Raw genomic sequence first — 25,925 nt, forward strand, 5'->3', positions numbered from 1 at the left:
TGCTCCCACAGGGTGGAGACATTTCACGCGGAAGGAGCAACTGTCAGTGCGAAGAGACCGCGACTTGATATAAATTATAAATCATGAAACCTAATCTCGATTAACTGCCGCATACTGACGTGATCGTCATGATCCCTAACTTCAGGAAACAAAATCTGCCGTCTTACGTGTGTGAAAGAAAATATCTTTGCACCACGGGAGTGGTCTTTACGATCTCTCGGTGTATTGCTGCCTTCGCGATTGGCTCAGCTTGGCGAGCCTTCGACTTCAGGTCACCAAGTCTCCCCTCCCCACTATACCAGCAACCTACATGTTCGGGACCAAAAATAGCCTTTGCTCCCTAAGTGCACAATATACTATTCTTTCACATGACACTACGATAACTTTTATGATCCATTTCTTTCTCGGACTGGATTTAGTTTGTTTCTTACATATATTTATTTTTGTTGACTATAGTTAGTTTTACACATTTTTTTACAAGTCTGCTGTTTCTTTAGGATCATGCATCCCTACCCTACCCTAGTCAATTTATTGTATTTAATTAATACATGAATGGAATTAGGCACTCGTATTCATATTTTATCTATAGCTCAGAACGTAGATATTATCTACAAATATCAGCTTATCTCCAAACACCAGCGTCATAGTTAACCCTATGACCAATCTACTCTGACGGTCAATGTTTTTGTACGAGGTAATCGCCACGTATTAGGGAAGTACGGATGGGGTAAATTCTAAGTATATCTTTTACCGCTGGTCGCTAGACGGAACATAAGCCCACTCGCGTTCCAATACATATTGAGACGGGAAATGTGAAATAAAGTAAAAAATCGAATGAGCGCCATCTTAGACCTAACGTACAACGCTCATATTTTGAGAGAATCTTTCTTCAGACGTAATTATACCTTTCAGAGGGTTCCACGGTGGAAATTCGCAAATTATTTTTCCCTGACACACACTAATATATACTATATAAAAATAAGTAGTCGGTCTGGCTAAACTTGATAGGCTATCCTAAAAACTTTCCAATCGAATGCGTTCTGAGCTCATAAAATGTATAGCAATATCATAATATTACTTCGCCGATTTGGTATTGTGCCTGCGTCGCGCCAGTTGTTTGTATAAGTGAGGAGCGACGAGGGTCGTCAGTTCAATGAGAGACACCGAAGTGTAAACAGAATAAATATTGTAAGATAGAAACGATTCGAACGTAATAGTTTTTAATGTCGTTTCTTATATTCTTACAGGTAAGAATATTATGGATAATATGTAACTAGTATTAAGTTAGTCTTTAAGGTTGTTACAATTGTTGATAAAAAACTTATATTCTTACAGAAACACAATTTAGTTGTTTAAACCCAATTGGAGGGTAAAAACTCATTATATGTTAACAAATGAAGACTTTTTTTCTTTTTTTTTGATATCAAAGAATGCGAAAAACATCTTGACCGATCAAATTAAAAATTCTATCGGGTCTAATTCTAAGCTGCAAAGGACCGCATCGATTGTGACCAAAGTCATTCAAATCCGGTAATTCGTTCTCGAAATATGAGCGAACAAATAGTGGATCTCACCGACATGCACATAGGCACGCGCTGAAACACGTGCTCGTACATTGGAAAAAATCGTCGCAAGATTCATTAAAATGACAGTATTGCCAATACGAAGTCTTACCAGTGTGGAGCTTGAGGGTTGACCATAAGGTTACATTTCGCATTTTTCGGTAATTATTTTCATTTAGGTTAGCGACATAATTGATGCCAGGCGACTATCTTTCAGTCACATAATTATCAGAATTAGATTGAAATCAGTTTGTTTGAATTTTGATTGCTGTTTGAAATTTGATAGCAATGATGAATCATTAGTAATATTCGGAGTTGGGCAATGGCGGGGGAAGGGGGTGATTTGGATTCATATATTGATGCACTGCATGTCCTACCAACAATGACGGACGGGAAACGTTAACAAAATCCAATAGTTTTCCCTGGTATTTTTGAATCGTGAAATATCAAGTAAGAATATGAAATTTTGCATGCGATTCGGACATCACAGCTTCTGTTAATACGATATTGAGATTTTAATTTATTTGCATCGTTTTTTAGCTGCGCCGTATTGTATTGTTTCATATCGTGACGAATATTTTTTAAAACATTCAATGCTGTTTCTATTCATTCTTACCGTGAAATTGAAATATATACCCTATTATGATGTAATAGTAAGATTCTTATATATCTTAATCATTTTTGACGAGTTGTTTATGTCGGTTAATAGTGTTATAAATGTTTTTCAAAAAGTTCGGAGCCGTTTCCGTTTCTTCCTATCATAGAATCGTATACTGCGCCCGATTTCTAATTTCATTTCTGCATCGTTAATTACCGAATGAGGATACTGAATCATACGTATTCACCAGTGAAGTTAATTCTGCATGATCCCCTCGTTTGAGCGGGTCAGATATAAGTTTGGTAACGCTAGTATCTGACATAGTCGGCCTTACATATAATTTTTTGAAAATTCTGCGTAGAAGTAACTAAAGAGAGATTTGAAAATTACTACGAGGAAAAGAATATTCGATGATCCTGGAGTTTATGATTGTCTTACCGGAGACTTGTGCCGAGAATCGTACTCATTATTCGTAATTATTCTCAAGTTTTCTAAGCCATTTTGTTCTATTAATTTACACATTAATTCGTTCTCTCAACTGCTATTATGCTATTTTCTTACAATTAGTATAGATATCAGAGTACCGCACGGTATATTATCTACATTAACAATAAGCAAAACGGGTACAGCCGTATATTGCTTTGGTATGATACGGAGACTACGTATTTTTGTTGCGTGACCGCATGTGAAGGGAGATTTGAAAACTGATACGATGAGAAAAATAAGACCTTTGTAAAATAGCAACAGTTTCCGGAATCGATTTCTAGGATTGGTGATTATTTTTTCCATTGTAGTCCAATGAGACAACGTTGGCGTATGCGCACCATTGAAATGCTATATTTTACATGCTATGATGCTCCTTGGCACATGGGCACTTTCGAATAACTTAATTTCACGCACTGTGTCACTGAGCGTAAGTCACCTAACTCGAAATTATTGCGCTATCGATGGCACCTTCGTTACTTTTCAAATGAAACTTTCTTTTATAGGTATTGGAAAAAATAGCGCGTGTCAGACGTGCGAGCGGAAAATGGCTCTAGTATTCGTATAAACGTAGCAGTTGCCTTCGCGGCTCATTCTGCAAAGTTCGCACTTGTAACACAATATACTATTTTCATGATGCTCACGTACGTCACAAAACAAAAAAAAAAAACGTGTTTCTTTTTCTATGCCCGTATATAAGGTGGTTAATCATTTTGCAGTGACACGCACTGAGCAAAATTGGATTTTTCATGATATTATTTTTGTCAAAGTACAACAAATTCTATATTTTGGAATATTCAATGCTGTAAATTAGTGCCGGTAAATCTCTTGTTTCAAATTTTTTTCAACCCCTTGTTTCAATCCCCTTAATTTTAAGTGAGAGGGTTCTAGTTGTGTAATATGTTCTTCGGAACATCAAATAGAACTCAGTAAAAAAAATTGATGATTTTTTTCATAGGTAATTTCTTACAATTACTTTTATACATTCCGTTTTGGGTACACGATGTAATTGCTATTGCTCAATTAAATATAGGTACATATATTACGTATGTTAATAACCTATAATGGCACAGTATTTAATTCATATGTGTCGCAAATAAACTTCAATTCGCGATCGTCGATAGTTTTTTTCCGGACAATGTGAAAATTAGAAAATAAAATAATTAGTAATTGATGAATTTACACAAACATAAGTAAGTTGCATGTGTGATATATTATAGATCAGAAATTTTTTGAATGTTTAATTTCTTAAGAGCTTACTCATACGAATTTGGGGTAATTTACAGCTCAGGTGAAGCAAGAAAAGCTTTTGGATTATATTTGGGATGTATTCTACGAAAAATTTCTCAACCAAGTGCGGATTCAGCCTGTTCTGAACTTGTCATGAAATTTCTTCAGCAATCAGCCAGTAATTTACGCACACCCTTCTTATTTACTGTAAGTATCTTCTATATATTTCCCCTTCCTCGATATTTTTAATAATTATATATGGTGCAGTCCAGGCCAACCCAATGTGCTGCGAAAATTGACGTTTGTAATTTAGCTGAAACTTGGCAATCTTCTGTGAATAAAGGTTCCTTGATTTTTTCTACATTTTTTCGTTTAACCGTTTATGAAACATAAATTTTTGAAAATTTTAATAGTTTTTTATTTTAACGTTCAAAATTAATTTTTCCTGTGAAAGGCTCATACTGGGACCAAAGCGTTGGAAATTTCTGCATGCGCTATTAACCCACTTATCCATGAAATCTTCCTATTGAACGTAATTAAAAGTTTTAAATGAAAAGAACGAGTTAATTAATTTTTTAAATTTGAAAAAATAGAGAGGATCGTTTCCCCACGGTGAGACCTAGATTTAAATTTGTGGAATAGACAGTAGCATTATTAAGAATTAACAAAAAAAATTGATCGGTACACTTGACTTTTAAAAAGATTTCAATCTGAAGATTCAAAAAACCCTCAGTAAAAAAGTATTTTACTGCATTGCAATTTTAAAAAGTACACTCAAAAATACACAATTACAAGTCCAGGAAACGGGTATTTTTTCATGTCACGGCGTGCAGAAAGGATGAGACCTGCCGATTCTGGTAACGATTATAGCCCACATGAATGCCTACTACTTCCCAACCAAAGATTTGAGTTTATAAATTTTTTACACGCGTTTAAAGTTTTTAAAAACAGGTTCTCTACTAAGATCTCCTAAACTATTAATTGTACAGAAAAAAAGTTCAATAACTTTTTGAAGGTCTTAAAAAGACGAACAATTTCGTTTTCGAAAATATAGAAAAAAACGTGTCTGAATGTGTTTGATTTTTTTCCAACGTTTTTTATGTTTTATTCTGATATTATTTGTAACGTATTCTCGTAATAAATAGGCCATTGTAACTTATAAAAACGTTTCATAATTATTTCAGACCTTATTTTGTCCTTATTTTATATTATGTCCCTTATTTTGTCGATTTTTTTCCAAAACGAAGAGACGCGTACTGCAATAACAATGTATTTTTAGCAGATCTTTTTTTTTGTGAGTTCTGTAATCAAAGCATATGACGACAATATAATTTAATTCAGATGAAAGAAAAATTAAATAAACTAAAGGTAAAAAAAGAAAAAAAAAATTCACATAAACAAATTTCGAACGCAAGATCATTTTTTAAAATATTTTTAATAACAAATTCTTGATCAGCGGAAAAAGTTAGTCAGGTTTAAAAAAAGAAAGAACCCGATATGTTGATTTGTTCGGGAGATATTCTAAGTTCGTGGAATTTGAACGCGCGAATTCAGTTTGAGCGCAAGCGCGTGCCGGCCGAGATGGCTTCCCCCACTCCACCGCCATACGCGGTGCTGTATTTTATCACTGAGTTGACCGCAAAGCGGATGAACAAATTCATAAGCAACTGCTACCAGAATCTATTGTCAGTATGAACCCTTTCCTGTATCGTGTCCAATTTTCAGCCCTCTATGTTTAAAACCGGCGGTGCAATAATTAATGAAAAAAAAAATTATCTCCCTCCCTAATTGACTTTTGCCAATTTTTTTTTTGTAAATTCGTCAAAAAATAACAGCTTTCGAGTGACACTAATCGTAGTCCTGTAACGTAAAAATTGGCGACGAAATTTCATTTGTTTATGGCTGAAAAACATACCCTCTTTTTGGAGCCATTTTTCACCAACTTAATAAAAAAAAATCATTTCGCCTCTAAGTGTACATGATAATAGGATCCTTCTCGATTAAAAATCCGCTAATTAAATTGCTATACGACGCTCTACGGCTCTGGAAATTCCTTGCAAAAAAAGTCGGTTTTTTCATAACAAATAGCTTTTCTCACAAACTATTTATCCGATCTAGCCCCGGTTTTGCGAGCTTCTTTAGTGCCGTAAGAGACATATTTTCCGAGATTCCTAAAGCCAGACATGCATTATTGGACGCATAATTAGTTAATTAAGAAATGGCCATTTCAGCCGGTTTTTATTTTTTTACAAGAGAACTAATTGACCGATTTCAATTTTCCAAAAACTAAATTGTTCGTCTTTTTAAGACCTACAAAAAGTTATTGAACTTTTTTTCTATACAATTAATAGTTTAGGAGATCCTAGTAGAAAACCTGTTTTTTAAAACTTTAAACGCGTGTAAAAAATTTAGAAACTCAAATCTTTAGTTGGAAAGTAGTAGGCGTTCATGTGGGCTATAATCGTTACCAGAATCCGTAGGTCTCATACTTTCTGCACGCCGTGACATGAAAAAATACCCGTTTCCTGTACTCAGAACAAAAATTTTCAGTTGATAAATTTTACAAAAAGTTTATAAACATTGAAGAAAGAAAAATTTATTTTGAAAAATCATACCTCATCAACGGTTTCACTATAAAATTTGAGAAAAAATTAAAAAACTTGTTTTCATAAAATGCTAAAAGATAGCCAAATTTCAGGCAGACAAAAAATGTCTATGTTCGCAGTAGGTTGAATTCAAGTAATAATATCTGACTTTATCTGAACCCCATGTAATGGTTCTCTCACGCTCAAGGATCAGGCAGCCAACAAGGAAGCAAGCTATGCCTAGTCTGAGAGCGAGCAGTTTTTATTGCCCATTTGTGACTTTTTTAATTTTTTTTAAAGATCTTTCATACGTAGCACTCATTGTCAGAACGACTACTAATCTCATTGTCAGCTATTTCAAACAAATGACGGTTCAACAGGGAAACTTACCCTGCGTTGTGGTTGAAGGAGCAGAGCTTTTTCGATATGTTTATTTCTTCTACTTCCGAAGTGCTGTATTTGCATACTGGTGGGCAATTCACCAGAATTGCTAATTGTGACATAGTGTTGTTCAAATGCTTGCAATAAGAGATGTGCTACTCATATTACGACAATACTAGTTTACAATATTGCTGTACCATATTGCTGTAATGCATGTAACATATTACCTGAAAAATCGCGTAGTACAAAATTACCCTGAATCTAGTAGCCATAAGACAAGGAAATAAATTGGTTTATTTTTCACTTTATGCGACCTCTGTCTCGAATATTTTCAAGTGTGAAAATTGTAATTTTTAACATATTACAGCTTCTGACTACAAAATAAAAAATTTGATTTTTTATTTTTCAGTTGCCAAGCAGTAAGCTTGGTGACAAAGATCGTGCAGCTATAACTGCAAAACAGTTGTCGGACTTCTTACATCTATACAACAGAGAAACAGATTTATATGCAGATACAGTGGATCGCCCGCGAACAGTGCCTAATAGATTATTTCAAAAGTTCCTTGCAACCGCTAGGTAAGTAACTCAAGTTGAAATTAAGCTCTCAAAGAATTGATCTATTGATTCTCTACAAGCTACAAGCTGCAAGCACACATACATACATACATGCACGCGCGCACACACACCCACACACACACACACACACACACACGCGCGCGCGCGCGCGCGAGCATTAAAAGGGTAATATATACATACATTGGAAGGGGCACCACTTAATGATCGATTAAAGCAGCCAAAAATATCAGTTATTGATCTTTTAAAGGATAATTTAATCAGTGTATAGTTTCAGTAATCATTTACTGGCCTTTGGTTAATTTATGGTGCATTCATCATTGTATTTTCCGGTACAGGCATGATAAAGTAAATTTTGAGGCCTGTTTTTGATCCGTAAAATTTTACTTTATACCACTGACTTCGAAAAGTCTTTCAATGACGGTTTCCATACACAGTTCGAAGTGCCCATCTCAGAACTGGCATAAAATGACTTATTTATGGTGGTTCTGATTTCTATTGCACGGTTCGAGGTGGGGATCTCAACTGGCGTCAAAGTGACATTTTATACGTGTACCGGATAAGATAGTGTGCTTGGCACACCCGTTAAGTGTTTTTGTCTCGAATAATGATTTCAGTACTCGCTTTCGGCTTGCCTTTAGCTCGTACTAAATTATCCTTGTCCTAAATACGCTTAGTTTACGGTTGTCCCACATAAACTACTATTTATATTTCCAGTAGTCTGAATAGATTGATTCATTTTAAAACGTTCTACCCGGACAAATGGTGATTGGTGGCCCGCACTGATATGATAAATTAGTGGGTGTCATTAGAGCGTGGTTGACAAAATTTTTTGAACAAGTTTTCAGTGGTGCATCCCCTCCCAAACCCGAGAAAGCAATAACTGTTTGTTTCTTTTAATCGTGTTTATCTTAAAAGTTCTGAATAAATCTTTTTAAGAAGAGTTTACTCGGTATAGAAGAGAAATATTGCTTGAAAAATGTAATTTTGTTCAGTACTCTTAGGTTACCACGACTACGTTGAAAAAATTCCTAAGTATATCAAACCCGCAATTCTCGCAAACCAAGCATGCATATTTCTATGTTTCTGTTCCTTAATGTATTTTGTTAACGTGTACTTGTACGAAAAAGCTGCGATTTTTTACAGATATTACACAATAGATAGTTAGATCTAACGATTGGCAATCAGAATCTATTTCTATGCCCAGCTATGATGTTTATTTGGCCTTTTTCGGGTTCGATCTTGTCGTTTACCTGCGATTACGCGTCACTACTTTCTACGAGGGGAATGGAAAGTACGGCAGGTGAATTAATATGAAATAGGATGTATACTTCAAAATATAGATGGACTATTTTAAACGTTGAGAAAGCGATAAGGAATATGAGTGTATTTTACTGTTCTAAGTGGATTAGATGATTAGGGTATGAAAGTGGAAATAGCAGTATAATTGATGAGAGGTGGCATAAAAGAAGTCATTTTTATAAGAAGGTCAATATTTTAAAAGCTGGAAGTGATTCAGAGACAAAGTGCGTGAATGCAGGAAAGGTAAAAGAATTCAAAATGATCAGGAATAGATGTAGCTGACACTGAGTAAGTGAACTGTGAGTACCGTGTGCACTCGTCTCAGGATGCGCGAGACGAGATAGAAATAGGAAGAATAGCAAGAGACTATAAAGGATGTGGAAAAGTAAGCAGGTATAGTTAATAACTGATCAGAAATTATGGGGAAGATGTCTGGCTTACATGCGAAACGTAACTGTAGTGTGTCCTCATTCTTCAGACAGATGGCGTCAGTAGGGCAGCGGAGCCAGACCGCTCTCGTTAGAACATGGCTTCTTAAAGACGCGGCCTTACGTCTATTTCTTATCGTCATATTTCATGATATCCCGGCAATCGAGCACAAAACAGTAACAAAGACATAATTTTCTCCCAAAACTGCAAAAACTTCTTTTTTTTCCATAACTTTCGAACGTTTTGTGACAGAAATTTCTATTTTGCTACACTTTTGACTACAGATTTTCAATCGCAGATGCTAAAAATGTATATTTAAATAGGGTATTCCACGTCAGCTCAGTAAAAGTTGATCATCAGCATTTTTTATTTACGCTAGAGATTTTTCCTATGATAGTACGATCTCTGCAAAGCTTGCGAACTACCCGAGTATAAATAGTTGTATGGCGCACATGGGGCCCTGACAAGTTTGACTTCTTGCCTGGTTCTGCGCGAGAGAGGCAACGTGGTGTGGGCCACTTCAGAAAAGTTAATCTATTCCACATATGGCCTTGACCAGTTTCGCTTACCCGACCCCTAATAAATTTTGCTTACCAGAGCCGTGTTAGCAAATAAATATGAAAGACACTTAGGACGATTTCAATTTAGCAATCCAATTTCTTAGTCGGATGATTGTAGGTGACACACTCAAGCTTTTTAGCTGTTAAAAAATATAACTAATTTTTGTTGTCGGAACGGTTCAATCCTACCCACATAGAACTCAACGTCCAATTAACGTCCATGTTGATTGTGAGACTAATTTTGTCAATGAGACTAATGGTCGATATAATCTCAATATCGGTTACAAACCTTGCATGAATACATAAAGATAGTCACTCTACCTCAACAACGGATCTATGTATATTTACTATAAATATTCCATGAATTCTAGTGAATATCCGTACAATATTCATTATTGATAATTACGTGGATATTCACCATAGTGCGTTCTAGAGATTCTTGAATTTTCGTGCAGCATCCATTGTACATATGTGCATGGATTTCTACTACGGACAGTTGGTGGTATTTCATGGATGTCCACGCAGCATCCATTATGCACATATAATATATCCGTGGATATCGTCTATGAACTCTTGGTGGAATTTCATGAAAATCCATGTAGCAACTATCATGCATTTGACTCATGAAAATTTAAAAACATTGTGGATACCAAAAATATTTTATTTCATAGTTAGTGGAATGTTTGAGTACTAACCACACTCCTGATTGTACTACCACAATTATCAATCTCCATAGTTGATGTAACGGCCGCCACGCTCACCTTACAGGGAAGTTATGGCTCACACGGACGCATTGAAACATACCTGTTACGTGGGGGTGGGCGTGTACTGAGCGGTGGTATTTAATGATTAATGAATAATCAAAGATCCTCTCACGTAACGCCAATGAATAAAAATTAAAACTAAGAAAGACTTACCTCTCGATAAGCCGGTAACGTGGGTACATTATTGTCTAGTCCTATACAGGTCTGTGAGAGTTGTTTAAATGGTTGAGGCTAATTTATAATGAAATGGGATAGGGTATCGTTCAAAATAAATGGTTAAATATGATTTTGATTGGTAGAAGGTAACGTATATTCTTCAAACGATTAATTATGAAATGAATCAATGATATAAAAGAAAAACTAAAGAAGGTATAATTATAAAATATCTGAATTTAAACATAGACAACGTCGACGGACGAATTCATATTCAAATACAGAGAAGCTGTAGAACTAGTTGAATTCGATCGTTTACGCTTCTTTCAAAATTTAGGGTTATTTTAATGATATTTGGATAATATATAACTAAACATAATTCTTGTTAAAAACATCTATCCTGAACGACTATTATTTCTACTTCTGGACTGTTATTATTATATGGTATCTCTCTTTTTAGATTAAATGTCACTTATGATAATAGTCCAATCCTACGCTACGGGTCAGTCGATCCGTAGAATTATATGCGTTACTTAGCTCTGATTTGAGCCTGTAAAAATATGATTTGGTGGCCGATCTGTAGACAGGAGAGTGTTTCTCTGAATAGCCAAGGTTATTATCTGCAGCTAGGTGCCAATTCTATCTTGCTCAATTTTGCTATGGAACTCTATAAGAAAACCCATATTGATATTCTCAGAAAACAATACTGAATGTTCGACAGTAGCTAGTGAATTTTGCCATTCGTTTTTGTTAAATACGACGTTATGCAAAATTTTGAATGATGTTGAAGAAGACTACTCGAATAACTTATCTTCAGATGCGAAGTTCGGCGAGATTGAGAGCCGTCGGTCGTGTACATCGGTGTCCGTAGAATTCTGGGGCAGAGCCTCACCTCGAGATCGGAAGGGTTGATGAATCCGAACGATGTTGAACGTCAGGCACTTAGTCTTTGTGAATTTAGAATAATACTCTACTATCTAAAACTATTGTTTGAAAAAATCAATTTGGTTCACCCACGGTTTATATATTTATATATATGTATGTATGTATGTATGTATGTATATATATATTAAAAATGATTCTAACGATTATTAATTGAAGATGATAGTTTAGCTGGTTATTATTATAAACACTTAATATTACCTGATTCAGTTTGAATCAGGGCCAAATTTGATTTAATTGGGGAAAATCGAGTATCATGAAAATATCTATTCGCGAAATGATTAGATTTAGTAAAGAACAGTAAAGATTGGAACGTCGAAGATAGTGAGTCTTGTAATGAATTTTGTTTATTGATTATAAGTCAAATATACAAGAAAGGGAAATAAATAGACAATTGCGAGAAATATTTGTTGTCGATCGAAGAGAAAATTATGCATTTATTTCGGTCATATTGGTTTAATAAGTCAGTTATTATTTAATAGTACATAATTCCAAATTTATAGTCCCTGCACGTCGCAACCCAACAAACTTGGTTTGATAGTTTAAAAAATATAAGTGGACGGCACAGGTGCATAAGTTAAAAGATATAAGAGACAATAGTCGAGTAAGAATAAAACAAAATAGTAACAATAACATAAAAGCGGACGGTAAAAAGGTATATAGATAAAATCGAGCGGAACAACTATTCGAAGAATTTGAAGGGAGAGTGTTTGATGTGTTGTGTTTATAATTTTAGAATGGTGTGACTTTCTTTATTGTTTCATTTCGTCGTTATTTATTTAATTTGTTACTTGATCAGCATTCGGGTTAATTTCACACACTTTATTATTTACTGACACCTCCATACACAACTCTCTCCTTCTAAAGTCGTAGGCCTACTAATTTGCTGATCCGCTGATCCGCTGATCCGTCCGAACTTCGGTTCTTACTATCGTCTATCCAAATATATACATCGTCACAGTCTTTTGCAACTAACAGAATAACTGAATGCTCGGTTTTGACGAATTAGCGCGAGACTTTAGGCCGGTCCCAATTAAGATTTTCCAACGCTACTCTTGCTCGAGTGGGCTAATCCGGGTTGATGTCTACGCACTTTGCGACTTGACAGACGAAAGACATGACTTCTTGGGCCTGAGGGCCCAAAGAGCTGCAGTTGCAATAAGTTACAACGGTAATTAGCCAATGAAGTGCGAGGGCGACCTCCTGGTGCCCAAATCTACACGGTCAGCGTTACTTCGCGCTCTTCGACGGTGTTCCGACGATTCTCAATCACGTCGCTTACACGTTTAAGATGTTGACAAAAAGTATCTTAAAACAATTCTCACGCATTCATCCACACATCTTAACAGATAATCTATTTTAATTTGGTGTTTCCAAAGGTAGTGGCTTATCCTAATTATTGATGACAATTTTGACTTAAAAAGAGAGATATTTTCAGACTGAGCGCTGCTGATGCTAATTCAGCAGTCTCTTGTCTCAGTTCTTGGTACGAGTTATAAGAAACAAAGTGGAACATTATACTAGGGATCGTTGCTGGTTTCTACGTGACTTTTGCTAGGAGGGGTCGAACTCGCCGGTTCAGGCAATACGATAGTTTAATGTTATCTGTGGCAGTAGCTTTCGTTACAGCGTTGAAAGGGAATTTGGAAAACATTTCACGTGAGTCCTAGTTATATTGTGATTTCGAAAAAGGTACGCCCGAGCAATACGCCGGACGCAACATACCCGTGATCATGAAATGATCATGAAAAAGTGAAAAATATATTAAAAAAACAATATAACAGAATGAATCTAAAAATATCAAATACATATAGGTACAATACCGAAATAATAATAACACTGGTCATAACGTAAATGTTTAAATTATATTCAACACAAGTAACGCGATGAAAAGTAAAACAATACAGTACAGTAGAAACTCGAAAACTTGTATGATATTACAAAACTAGATGAAGGATGTTTGAATTGTTCTTCAAAATATGAAACGAAATAATAATAATTATAATTGTTATCACTATAGTGATGCACGGAAGTGTCATAACAGAAGCAGAAGCAGAAACAGATGTCAACAGTAAATTCTTGCAGAAGCGCAAACAGAAGTGAATGCGGAAGCAGAAGTATAAATGCTATAAAAAATAACAATTTTTTTGTCAATTATTATTTTTCTTTTAAATCGAATTAATATTCAGAATTTAATGAAGTAAAGTTATATTTAATAAACAGTAATTTAGTAGTAACTAATGAGAAACAAAAACGATGGCGACACGCACGTGCTGGCCCGCCATGTGCCGGGCACCCACCCCGCGCCATCGGCGCATCGGCCAATAAGTGCGCTGACCCTGGCGAAAATAATTTCTATTTCAAACTGAGAACAATTGCCGGTCGTAGAAAACGGTAAAAATAGTGGCAAATCGTAAGAAAGCTTAAAATATTCTAGATAGTCGTAAAAATCGTACCATTTTTCGTAAAAAAGTACAAATTCCTACGAGAAATAATGAAAATTGCATATAGGAAGCAGATTTAATTCTTTGTCGTAGAATTTCCTAGAAAACTCCATGAATCAATGAAAAATCACGAATGTCTACGACTTTTTATGAAAGATATTTTGAATTTTGAACCCAAACATTACGAATTTTTTTGTTTGTAGAATCATGTTGAAACTCGTAGAAAAGTACGAAACTCAAAAATCATGAACTTTCAGAGGAATTATCACTTCAGGATTACAGAGAAGTAAAAAAAAAAAAAACTATCACAAATTACGCAAAAGTACAATAATCTACGGAAAACGAATATCATAACCAAAAATTTAAGGAAATAATGTTAATCTACGATAATCTACAAAAAAAAAATCACGAAAATGTACAGTAATCTACAAAAAATCAGGTTTTTCTACGAAAAATGAATGCCAACATGTTAGAGCAGATTACAAAAATCTACGAGAATCTATGAACAAGTACAATAATCCATCAAAAAATTATATGCCAAAACTACGCAAGTATCCGAATTTCTCTGATTAAACGTAGAAAATTTCATGGAAAATCGTAAAATGAAATTTGTAGTTTGACGTAGAAATTATTTCTATCGAGGTTTTATCATCCATTTCGCCATTTCCATAAAGTTTTGGTCAACTTTCGCGGAACCAGATGGTGAAGCAGATATGAAAGAGTGTGCGGAATTTCCACAGTTGCGGAAGTAGAAACAGAGGTCTGTTGAAAAATATCGAACGACGAATAATGGTATTCTCGACCTGTTGCGCAATATAAGGAAAGAGATGTTTTGTCTGTCAAACATCGAAAATTATCAACTCGGGAAGTCGTGCGGTAACGAAAGCTTACTCACGAAATTAACAGGTAACGTTAACCCAGAAAAAGAGAATCACAAATCGATTAATTAAGCTGATTTGACACAAAGAAAATCATAACGAATACTAAAGCACGTCGTGTCGCATTGTCGTAACGCTAGCCGGACAAGAAGTGCCGCAGTTAAAACTGTTCCTCCCGATGCAGTGTTCGTGAGAAAAGGCTGTAACGATTACATTCATTCGAATATGGGCGGCAATATTTCGGATTTGACCGGACGCAACGAAAGTGCGCGGTTGACCAGTCTGGCGGAACCGGCAACAGATCCGGAGGAGAGAAGCGAAGAGGACTCTGCGGAAAGACGCCAACCAGTACAGATCTACAATAATAATACTCCGCAGAAGTAGAAAATCTAGCCAGTTATAAGATTTATAAAGTCACATGTACACCATACTAAGTTCATCGAATCTTCGATGTCGTCACGATCCAAGTTGCTCTCATCCCCCATCTCATTGTTGGTAACGACGAAACCTAAAGGTGAACACCAGAGCTCTAATTATCCATCGAACGAGAGTGAAGAAGAGAAGAATATCTGGATTGGCAAGTGACTTATCTGCTTCAACTGTATTCAACGACAAAGACAAGGAACCAGTTGATTTTAACATATGGTGTATCGAAGGCGTATTTTTTAAACGGTGTGTATGTGTGAATGTTTGAATGAATGTATAGCTTTTGTTTTTTCTTATATGTACACTTTTATTTCTACCTTTTATTGCAATCTTTTTATTTGAACTGTTTTATTTCTATGGTTTTATCTTTACAATTGTGTCGACTATTTTATTTATAATTTATTTATTTATGGTTCTTAATTGTTCAGGTAGAATAAAGTGTTACAAGGCTAATAGATAAACAACGCTTCTGTGCGAGCTTGACGAGTAGACCGTCGTTAGGTGGCCTCCAGGGTCCGTGGCGCTCAGCAGTTTGATATAGTATTAAGAATTTATATCTAAACAATTTAAATCAACGGAATCTGTTGGGTGATGTAATATGCTGATTTTCGATAAACATTCTTCCCATTTTATGTGTGCTTGATATAAGATTGATCCAAACCCCGCGCCTACGCTCGATTATTAATATTTAAAAAATACTCTCCATTAATTTTCCAGTTTGCAACTCACCTATCTTACAGGAAATTGGCAAAGCATACGCGTGTATTTTTTTTGGAATTTTATAGCGCGATTTCTACGATGAGAATCGTGTTTGAAAATGAATTGTTTATAATAACCTTCAATTGTTGCTATTATCAAATTTGTAGTAGCATGAGATGGAAGCCCAATTCCAGCTCTTTCGAATGAGCCCATGGATAAATTGATCAGAGAAATAGTACCTGAGATATGAAAATTTGAAGGAGGGTGTGTGTGGCGGTTTTTGGCATTTTGGACAATTTTCAACCTGGAATAAATTTTTAAATATAGAAGGTAAAAAAAAAAAAAAAAAATGGTATGAACTTATTTCACTCATGTGTTACGTCCGTGAGTAGAGTTTACTCCTGAGCGGAAGGAGTAACCTGGTTGGCTTCGCTTTTACGTTTCAGGTCAACCGGAAATCAGGATGAGGATAGAATAAACTTGAGTATGTTGATATGTCGATTATATGTTTATGTTAGAATGGTTGGGAAAAAAACGAGACTCCAATAATTCTATGAGTATATTTAATCTATAGAAATACGTTAGGATAAAATTCAAATTTTCTAGACAATACCTGACATTCGTGGCGCTTTCTCTGCGATCTTGTTTTCGACTGACTTTGACTCTAAATACATACATACGTGTAGGTCAGATTCGATTTCTTCAATGTCACTATACATTACAGAGTGATGTGTGTACAATATAAATGTATAGTACATACATCAACACGCCTCCTTACATTTGTATTGTACACTTGATCATTTTCATTTTATCTTATACGATATTCATCATTATTCTAAACCTTTCAAATTTTTCCCTACATAAAGCCTTTGTGAATATATCCGCAATGTTTTCATTAGAATCGATCTTACATACTTCGATCAGTCCTTCTTTTACGCTCTCGTGTACATAATGGTAATGAATTTCTATGTACTTAGAATTTTTTGTAAAGTTCCCATAATTTGCAATATTTATCGCGCCAGTGTTATCCTCAAAAATCTTTATCGCTTCAGACATTTTAACATTAAAGAAATTTAACAATTCTTTGACAAACTTTATCTCGCTCACCGCCTCTGAAAGAGCTATATACTCAGCATATGTTGACGCTTTCGTTACACCTTTTTGCTTTCTCGATTTCCAGTCGATCACATTTCCAAACAGTCTAATAACATACCCGGAAGTGGACTTTCTGTCAATAATATCTCCAGCCCAATCCGCATCTACGAAGCAATCAATTATTTCACTATTCTTATTTCTATTATAGTTCAGTTTTAGGTTTTTAGTCAAGTACAAGTATTTCAGTACACGCATTGCATACTTCCAATGTGTTTCGTTATATTCATTCTGATACCTGCTTAAATAATTTACACTGTGTTCAGCATCGGGTCTTGTTTTCGTACTTATGTGAGACAACTCACCTATCAAATTTCTATATTTGATGTGTGGTTCACAATCATTAGCCTTTTCTAATTTCAAATTGGTTTCCATAGGAGTGCTGTATAGTCTGCTGCCTTCTAGCTGATATTTACATGCCAATGACTCAATATACTTTTCCTGACTTAGTTTCATATCACCTCTTTTATAATCGTACACTATGTTTATACCAAGATACTCTTTGACATCTCCCAAATCCTTCATTTTAAATCTTTCTGACAGCAATACTTTTGTTTTTTTTAATTTACTCTCGGTTTTACAACAAATCAGTAAATCATCAACGTAAACTAACACATACATAATATTTTCACCCACTCCATAACTGTACAAGCAATTATCAATTTCACTCCTTTTAAAGTTTAACTTTGTCAAATACTCATCCAGGCATTCGTACCAAGCTCTTGGACTTTCACGTAGTCCATACAGTGCTTTAATCAGTTTACATATTCTTTTTGTACCATCTTCATAACCTCTAGGTTGACGTACATATATCTCTGAGCTTACTAAGCCGTTAAGGAAAGCAGTAGTTACATCTAATTGTTCAATTATTAATCCATATTGGCAACAAAAGGAAAATAGAATCTTCATAGTTTGAGCTTTCGCTACAGGTGCATATATATCGTCAATTACATTTGTTTTTTGATATCCTAATACAACCAATCTTGCTTTATACGAACCATTAGATTTCCTCGTATAAACCCATTTTACATCTAAAATTTTCATATCCTTTTTTTCATTTACCAGGACCCATGTTCCATTTTCATCTAGACTTTCTATCTCTTTGTTCACAGCTTCAACCCACGACTCCTTTTCTTCACTATTAATCGCCTCCTCAAATGTGTGAGGTATATCGACTCTGCAAGAATTTACTTGAATGCTATGTGCACTATTTAAAGGATATCTTACCGGAATCTTTCTTTCACGCGCAGGTCTAAGTGGAAGTTGTAATTCTAGCAAATTATCTTTTTCTGGGCTTTCAACTATAGTTTTATTCAACTCATTTTCATCCTTCAACATGTCATCATCTGAGTTCTCATCTTCATTAGCATCATACTTATTATTCAGATCATTATCATCATAGTCAATTCCTATACATTTTACATCCTTTTCAATTATATCGACATTTCTAGCAACTATTATTCTGTTATTGAGTAGGACTCGATAGCCAACATCACTGTAACCTAATAATACACCCATTTCGGCCTTCTTATCAAATTTTGAATCCCTACATTGTTCGGGCCTTTTCACAAAAACTTTACTCCCGTATACCCTTAAGTTCTCTATATTTGGTTTTTTCTTAAAGAATATTTCATACGGTGTTTTTCTTTCGACTGTGTTTGTCAAGGTACGATTTTTTAAGTACGTTGCTGCCATAATGATTTCAGGCCAAAATCTTTTATGTACATTTGCTTCTGTTAACAGACAACGTGCCATATTCATTATTGTCCTGTTAAATCTCTCAGCCGTACCATTTAGTTCATGCACGTACGGTGGGAAATTATTTAGTGTTATTCCCTTTTCTCTTGCATAGCTATAAAATCTGTTATTTAGGTATTCTTTGCCATTATCGCATCTCAAAATTTTTACTCTCTTTTCTGTTATGTTCTCGACTTCATTAATGTATTGAACTAGACAATCAAACACTTCACTCTTGGTTTTAATGCAATACACTTTAGCTACTTTACTGTAGTCATCAATGAAGGAAATAAAATATTTTTCTCCGTTCAAACCCGCTGTTTTGAAACTACCACAAACATCAGTGTGGATAATTTGTAATACGTCTTTAGCCTTAGTTCTATTGTTATTAAAAGGTAAACAGTGCATTTTACTCTCAATACAGGTTTTGCATTTCATGTATTCGGATTCCAACTCACAAGGGATACCTGTTACCAATTGTTCTTTACTTAATGTGTTCAGATACCCAAAATTAACATGGCCTAACCTCCTGTGCCATTTCTCTTTTAAACTCATTTTATATGTATTATTGCATTCGATATTGTTAACATTACCCATTTTATTTTTTAATGTACCTTTTAGTTTCAGAATTTTATTCTCTTTGAACCCTACTGCAATTACTTTATTATTACTATCAATAATCTCCGACGTATTACCCTTTGAGACTATTACGTTTTTTTCCATTATTTTTCCATAGCTAATTAAATTTCCATGCATTTTTTCCGCGAGAAATACATTTTTCATATTCACTTCATTTTTTGTTCCATACGCATTAAAATAACACACTACATTCCCTATCTTCGTTGCTTTTATTGATCTATTATCCCCCAAGAAGATATCAATCGGTTTCTTTAGTTTTATACTCTTTTCAAAATATTTCTCATCGTTGACAATGTGATCGCTACATCCGCTATCTAGTAGCCACAAAATTTCATTGTTACATAACTTTTCGCCCTGCGCCGCATGCAGCGTCGCTACCCATGCGCTTGCGCCCGAATCGTTGCTGTGTTGTTGTTGTTGACCTATGTTGGCTCCCTGCCGATAAGAGTTTCCGCGCCCTCTGCTATAGCTTCCTCTTCCTGCTCTGCCTCTGGTCCGACCACGTAGCGAGCCTCTCCAACTGCCGTTGCTCCGTCCAGAGCTGACGCCATCTTGTCTCGCATAGCAATCGCGTGCGAAATGCCCAAATTTTCCGCACTTGAAACAGCCTTCCCTTTTTTCCTTTTTGGCGGCAAATACATTCGATTTTCTTTCTCCTAGATCATTTTTATTCTTCGTTTCTGCTATTTGAATTTCATTCTTCACGTAAGCTGCTGTCTGATCTTCTTCTTTCAGTGCATCGATCAAGTCACCGATGTAACTGTACTGACTTGGTAGCGTATTCAACATGTAATTCAATTTTTCTCTTTCATTTACGTTTGCGCCCGCACTTTTCAATTCGTTCATGCATTTTTCAAATTCACTAAAAAATGTCGCCGAGTCTTCATATTGCTCAAGCTTCATTTTTTCTAGTTTATTTCTATAAGCAATTTGTAGCGCCGTAGATTCCTTCAAGTATATTTCATCGAACTTTTTTATAATTCCGTGAGCCGACGTCTCGTCGCACACGAACTCCAACTGCTTGTTTGAAATTGCACTGTAAATATAGTTGATCGCTTTTAGATCGTTTTCGTCCCATTCTTCTTTATCTATACTTGTTTTTTTTCTTTTTATCACCTCATCACACTTTTTCATTCTTAGGAACACCATTACTCTTTTCGTCCACATGTTATAGTCTTCCCCGTCAAACACTGGTATGGTGGTCCTTTTTTCCTCCATCTTGGATCTTCTCCAACGTTCTCGAATGTTCTTTCGTGTTCGAATTTTCTGCGTTTCACATACGCTCACTTTCTCGTTTCACTATTCTTTAGGCCAAGAAGGAACCACGGACCTCTGCTACCATGTTAGAATGGTTGGGAAAAAAACGAGACTCCAATAATTCTATGAGTATATTTAATCTATAGAAATACGTTAGGATAAAATTCAAATTTTCTAGACAACACCTGACATTCGTGGCGCTTTCTCTGGGATCTTGTTTTCGACTGACTTTGACTCTAAATACATACATACGTGTAGGTCAGATTCGATTTCTTCAATGTCACTATACATTACAGAGTGATGTGTGTACAATATAAATGTATAGTACATACATCAACAGTTTATTCCGTAGAACTTGAGATACCGGTAGGAATGAATTGTGTGGTACGAAAAGATATATAAGAAGGCTAGATGTGGAATTGTCGAGAGTCAGAATAGGAGTGTACCTCGAGACGTGAAACGTACGGGTGCAGAAAAGGTGTGACAATGCTAGGAGTAGGGAATGGAATTTAAAGAGTAAGCGTGATAGTGAATAGCGTGAGACTACGTAGAGATAAGAGGACAGGAGAGAGACCATGAGATTAATGTAAGAACTGTGGGAGAGTTAGCGAGTAGGAAAAATAGAGGGAAGTGGTATGTTGGACGTAACACATTGAATCCGTTAAAAAACATTCACAACAATCGGAAAAATCGATGAAAAATTTTACTCTTTTTCGTCCGGTTTGACGTAGATTGACTCATAGTGGTCGCGAAAAAATGGTGGCGGTGGTCCATAAGATACCACGAAAACGCAATAATACAAGATACTAATAAGTTGTCTCTGTTACCAACGAAGGGGTTAGTCTACTGGTGAATGAATACATGCGCCTAGTAACCAGACAGATTACAGCGTCCAGGTTTGGGTCCCGATAGACTACCTAAGTGATTTTTGAAATGCTTATAAATGCGATTTAATGTAACAAAAATGTACTACAAGTGCAGAACTATTCATAATTTTCCAACCACATTTCACTGACTATCCGGTGCAAATGCTTTATTCTTTGGGTTTGAAAAAAAGATAAGTTAAGTGAGGACGAATAATCCCTTATTCTACGGTGTAGGTACTGATCTCGACAATGACGATAAAAGATAATTCTGTTGGATACTAAAAACGATCTGTCAATTTTTTTCAACTCGAGTAAGAAAAGATATGATCAGATTCTCCGACAGTTTGCACGAGTCACTCAGTATAGACAAGATAATGGCAAAGGGGAGCGGTCATACGTAATCAAAACACAACGGAAGCAGGTAAACGTATCAAGGATATTAAGAAAAGATAATGCTAATAGTACCTTACGTAACAAGGGAATAAAATCGAAGATTATTCCCGCGAGCCGGTTTAATCACCCGAAGGAATAATCGACTCTTATTCCTGTGTTACATAGAGGATTTATGTTCGACTCGACTCTGGCTACATTACTGACTTAGAAGTGTGTTCTTTTTATGTGTAAGTCTGATCTTCCAGTCTATAAACTATGATATAATTGAAAGTTTATAATAATGTAGAGAGATGTAGATGAAAGTGGGAAAGAAAAAGAGATAACATAACATAATGAGTGTGCATAAGAAAGGTATACACAGAAATGATAGAAACAGAGAATACATCGAGAGAAAGAGATATAGCAATTAGTGACAACGACACGTCAAATTTTCGGGCAGATAAGACATCGGGTATTTCACATTTGCGGTAAAAGTGTTTGTCAAAATGCAAAAACGTATTGTCTAAATATTTTCAAGTAACCCCTTGTTACGGGATAAAGGGGAGGTATTGACGAGCGGCTGTCAATATGTCTGTATACCCACTCCGGAATTCGTTTCGGATACCTTTGGATTCGATCTCGTTGCTGCTCTCGAGACAAGGAATGAAGGCAGGAGTGACAATTGATGTAAGGAGGGTTTACGATTGAATGTATTAATACTTTTTTGTAATAGTAACCAATTTAAATGTATAATTGAACGAAGTGAATTGTTTGAATAATGTCATTGGAGTGTATTTGATGGAGGATGGAATAGAAGTATATCGATCGAAGGTTCCAGTAGAAGTGACTTGCGACAAAAAATACCAGTGCACTAAAGTTGCGAGAATCCAGAATAGTGGGGAATAGATTGAGTGGAGTAAAACCCGTTAACGATTTTACCATAAGATACTTATCCCCAATGAACCCCCTTTATGTTGCGCTAGTTCCGCCAATAAAACCGCATGCGTGAGAAAGTTAAGAAACGGGAACGAGAGCTTATGATAAGGTATGTTCCTTCGCTTCCAGTGACCCGTGAGCTCCGTAATGTGAACAGATGGCTTGGAAATGCCAAGTAGACTAAGAGTCTGTAGCAGCCTACGAGGGATAAATCTACGGAGTGATAATACGGTTTCAGAATCTGCTTGCTGAATAGACAGCTCGAGATTGTACACTCACACCAAAAAAGCGAGCCAGACGTCAGGTAACGCGATTGGGCGCTTTCACGAGCTAAACACTCCTGTACCGTACCCGTCTGTAGGTAGTAAAAGCGAACGTGCGCTGCGCATGCGCGGTGGCGACAACGCGCGCCGAGCGGGGATGCTCAAGCAGCGTAGAAGCGAGCGTGGCACTTGCGGCTCGAACTCCAAGTAGAGCAGATATCGGACGAGTCCGTCCTCGCAAATAAAACCCGTGATAGCTCTTTTTCTCATTAGACACTAGGCGACCACACACTTCCCGAAAGCGAGGCAGCCGTGGGGCTGGCCAGCCTACCAATGGTGGCGTAACACCCTAACTGCTTCGAATGTTTGAGTCCTAACCCGCGATTTGTACATTGAAGCGTGAGCCTGTATGTTTTCGGCAGAGACCTGGGTACGATAACTACGTTCAACACCGAGCCGCGATAAGTTGATCATCCACACCCGGTACCCAGAGTTCGCGTCGGAAATACAGAGGGCGGTTCAGAGGGTTGCGGATTTTTCTGAATGATCGAGACTGCATAGAGACTGACTTTACGTCTAGGCTCGATTATTATCGTCAAATGGAAGAGGGCTGGACGAGGCACACTTATTGATGTGCTGCAGCTCGAGACTCAGTGTCACAGAATCCACTATCTATGAAAAAGTAGAGAATAGTAGCATAGCAAGGCGGGTTCTACTTACAGATTCCTGTTACCGACATTTACTGACATTCTCCCCAGACTCAAACCCTTTACCGCGATGACGTCACAGTCTGTCGTACCTACTTGAGGTCAAAACCATGCAACCTTACCGACAGTTGTATCGGTCGACGGTAAAAATCGCACTGCTTTACCAACAATTCTTATCAGTCGAAGGTCAAAATCGTGCTGTTTTACCGACAATCTTACCGACCGAAGGTCAAAGTCTTTATGTAGTGCTCGTCTGCCAACGGTGGAGGGTGCAGCGGGGGTGAGAACTTTTTACCGTCCCGCATTCTTTTCCGACGATAGGACTGCTGATGTGTAACATTAACCACTCCAAATTCCTTTTCCACGGTAGGACTGCTGATGTGTAACATCAACCACCCCCACATTCTTTTCCCACGTTATCTACCACGTGACATTCCAAAATTAATAGTTCCGAGAATTGTTTTTTATCCACTCGGATATCGCTGATGTGTAACATCGACCACCTCTCATTTCTTTCCCACGTTATCAACCACGCGTCATTATAAAATTGATGGTTCTGAGAATTGTTTTTCATTTACACGGATGTCGGTTTGATATCAACCACGTGACATTTTTGTGGCTTGTAACTGTCATATGAACTCAACGATGAATTTTGAACGGGTTCTGTCAAGGTCAGAGTGGAAGGTCGACCGATAGCTGCGGTAGTATACATTCAGAGTCAAGGATCTGCGGTGTTGGGTTACTATCGCTCTAGGAATGCAAAACAACTCGGTTTGAGTACAGCTCGGTCAAGAATAGAGAGCAAGGTTAAATCTTACATAAGCTTTGTATTGAAAAAAATTGTCTCTTGAGAGCTAAGGTGAAGGTGAAGGTGTAAATAATCTCATGAATATTCTTTAAAAAACAGTTTTATCGAGTACAATTTTTAGGGCACAGTTGACGATTACTTCACAACAAGAGTACAATAATTCTATTCAATAGTTTCATAACCAGGATGATATATTTGCCAGGAATGCGGGACCGTTCTTGTAGACGCTTCTGCGCAGTAACACAAATCGTACGCCCTCGGCATCCGAACAGTATGATGATTTTGTAGCCAATTTTGAAGTGAAGAAACGTTTTGTGCTGCACAGATTGCGTTGGGTATTGTATGAACGTCGCATCTTAGAGACACAGCTGAAGTTTTTTGCAAGGTTTGAAGCGACGGACAGTCAAAGTCCAGCATATCGATGATTTGAACTTTCGGGACAATTTTGAGCAACCAATCTCGTTTGTCTTCTCCTTTTACGAACACGGTTTCAGCTTTGCACAGCCTGTCTTCAATGGTCCACTCAACTTCCTCAAACGTTACGGTTTCACAGCTCCAAGGTAAACCGTGAAAATCGCGTTCTAACCAAGAATTTTGGCTTTTGTGTTTGACGTCCAGACAATCCCATTTGTAAGGTGGCTTGAAGAAAAACATTGATGGAGATGCATCCGAGTAGATTGAAATCATAGCCAATTCTTTCAATGTGAAGGTATCGTTAAAAGGTCTACGAAAGCCTTGTATGTCAACGATAAGCTCCATCTTTGAACTGTGCGAGATGGTGGGAACGGGTCAGCTTTTATACCAAATTTTCCACCCCACCACTGACAGGTTGTATCCGACAATACGACCGTGAACAATCAAGCAGTACGCCGATGTTTCAGCGGGAAAGTTGGCTTCAGCTTCAAATTCAAGACGGATGTCGACAGGTCCGTACTTCAAAGATTCGTTTTGTTTTCAACAGTCGATAACAAATGAGGGAACGTCTCGAAGGAATTCACTCTTTGTCAGCAACGGCTCGGGGTTCTTGTCGTAGTAGGTAGCTTGGAAGTTTGCGTACATCTCGTACAGGAGCGCGTACAGATTACGACTCATGTTGAGATTCAGGTTACCGTACGGATGAGATTGAGAGTTTGAAAATAGCTTGACGCCCGTGATATTGCAATAATCGAAATGACTTGC

At 36.6% G+C, this 25,925-nt stretch overlaps 1 protein-coding gene across 3 annotated transcripts in view; it reads left to right on the forward strand.

Moving 5' to 3' along the window:
* The window catches only part of LOC124180874 (tubulin polyglutamylase TTLL5), a 280,376-nt gene that overhangs the window by 204,491 nt on the left and 49,960 nt on the right, over positions 1–25,925 (forward strand). For 2 of the 3 annotated variants that reach the window (XM_046566773.1, XM_046566771.1), the window contains exons 13-14: positions 3,930–4,080; positions 7,249–7,415. In XM_046566773.1, the coding sequence (XP_046422729.1) occupies positions 3,930–4,080; positions 7,249–7,415 (318 nt within the window). Of the gene's footprint in view, positions 1–3,929; positions 4,081–7,248; positions 7,416–11,437; positions 11,560–25,925 lie in introns of those variants that run through there. The other variant, XM_046566772.1, reaches the window with a different exon arrangement.

The sequence above is a fragment of the Neodiprion fabricii genome, chromosome 4 (genome assembly GCF_021155785.1).
Source record: "Neodiprion fabricii isolate iyNeoFabr1 chromosome 4, iyNeoFabr1.1, whole genome shotgun sequence".
Lineage (NCBI taxonomy): Eukaryota > Metazoa > Arthropoda > Insecta > Hymenoptera > Diprionidae > Neodiprion > Neodiprion fabricii.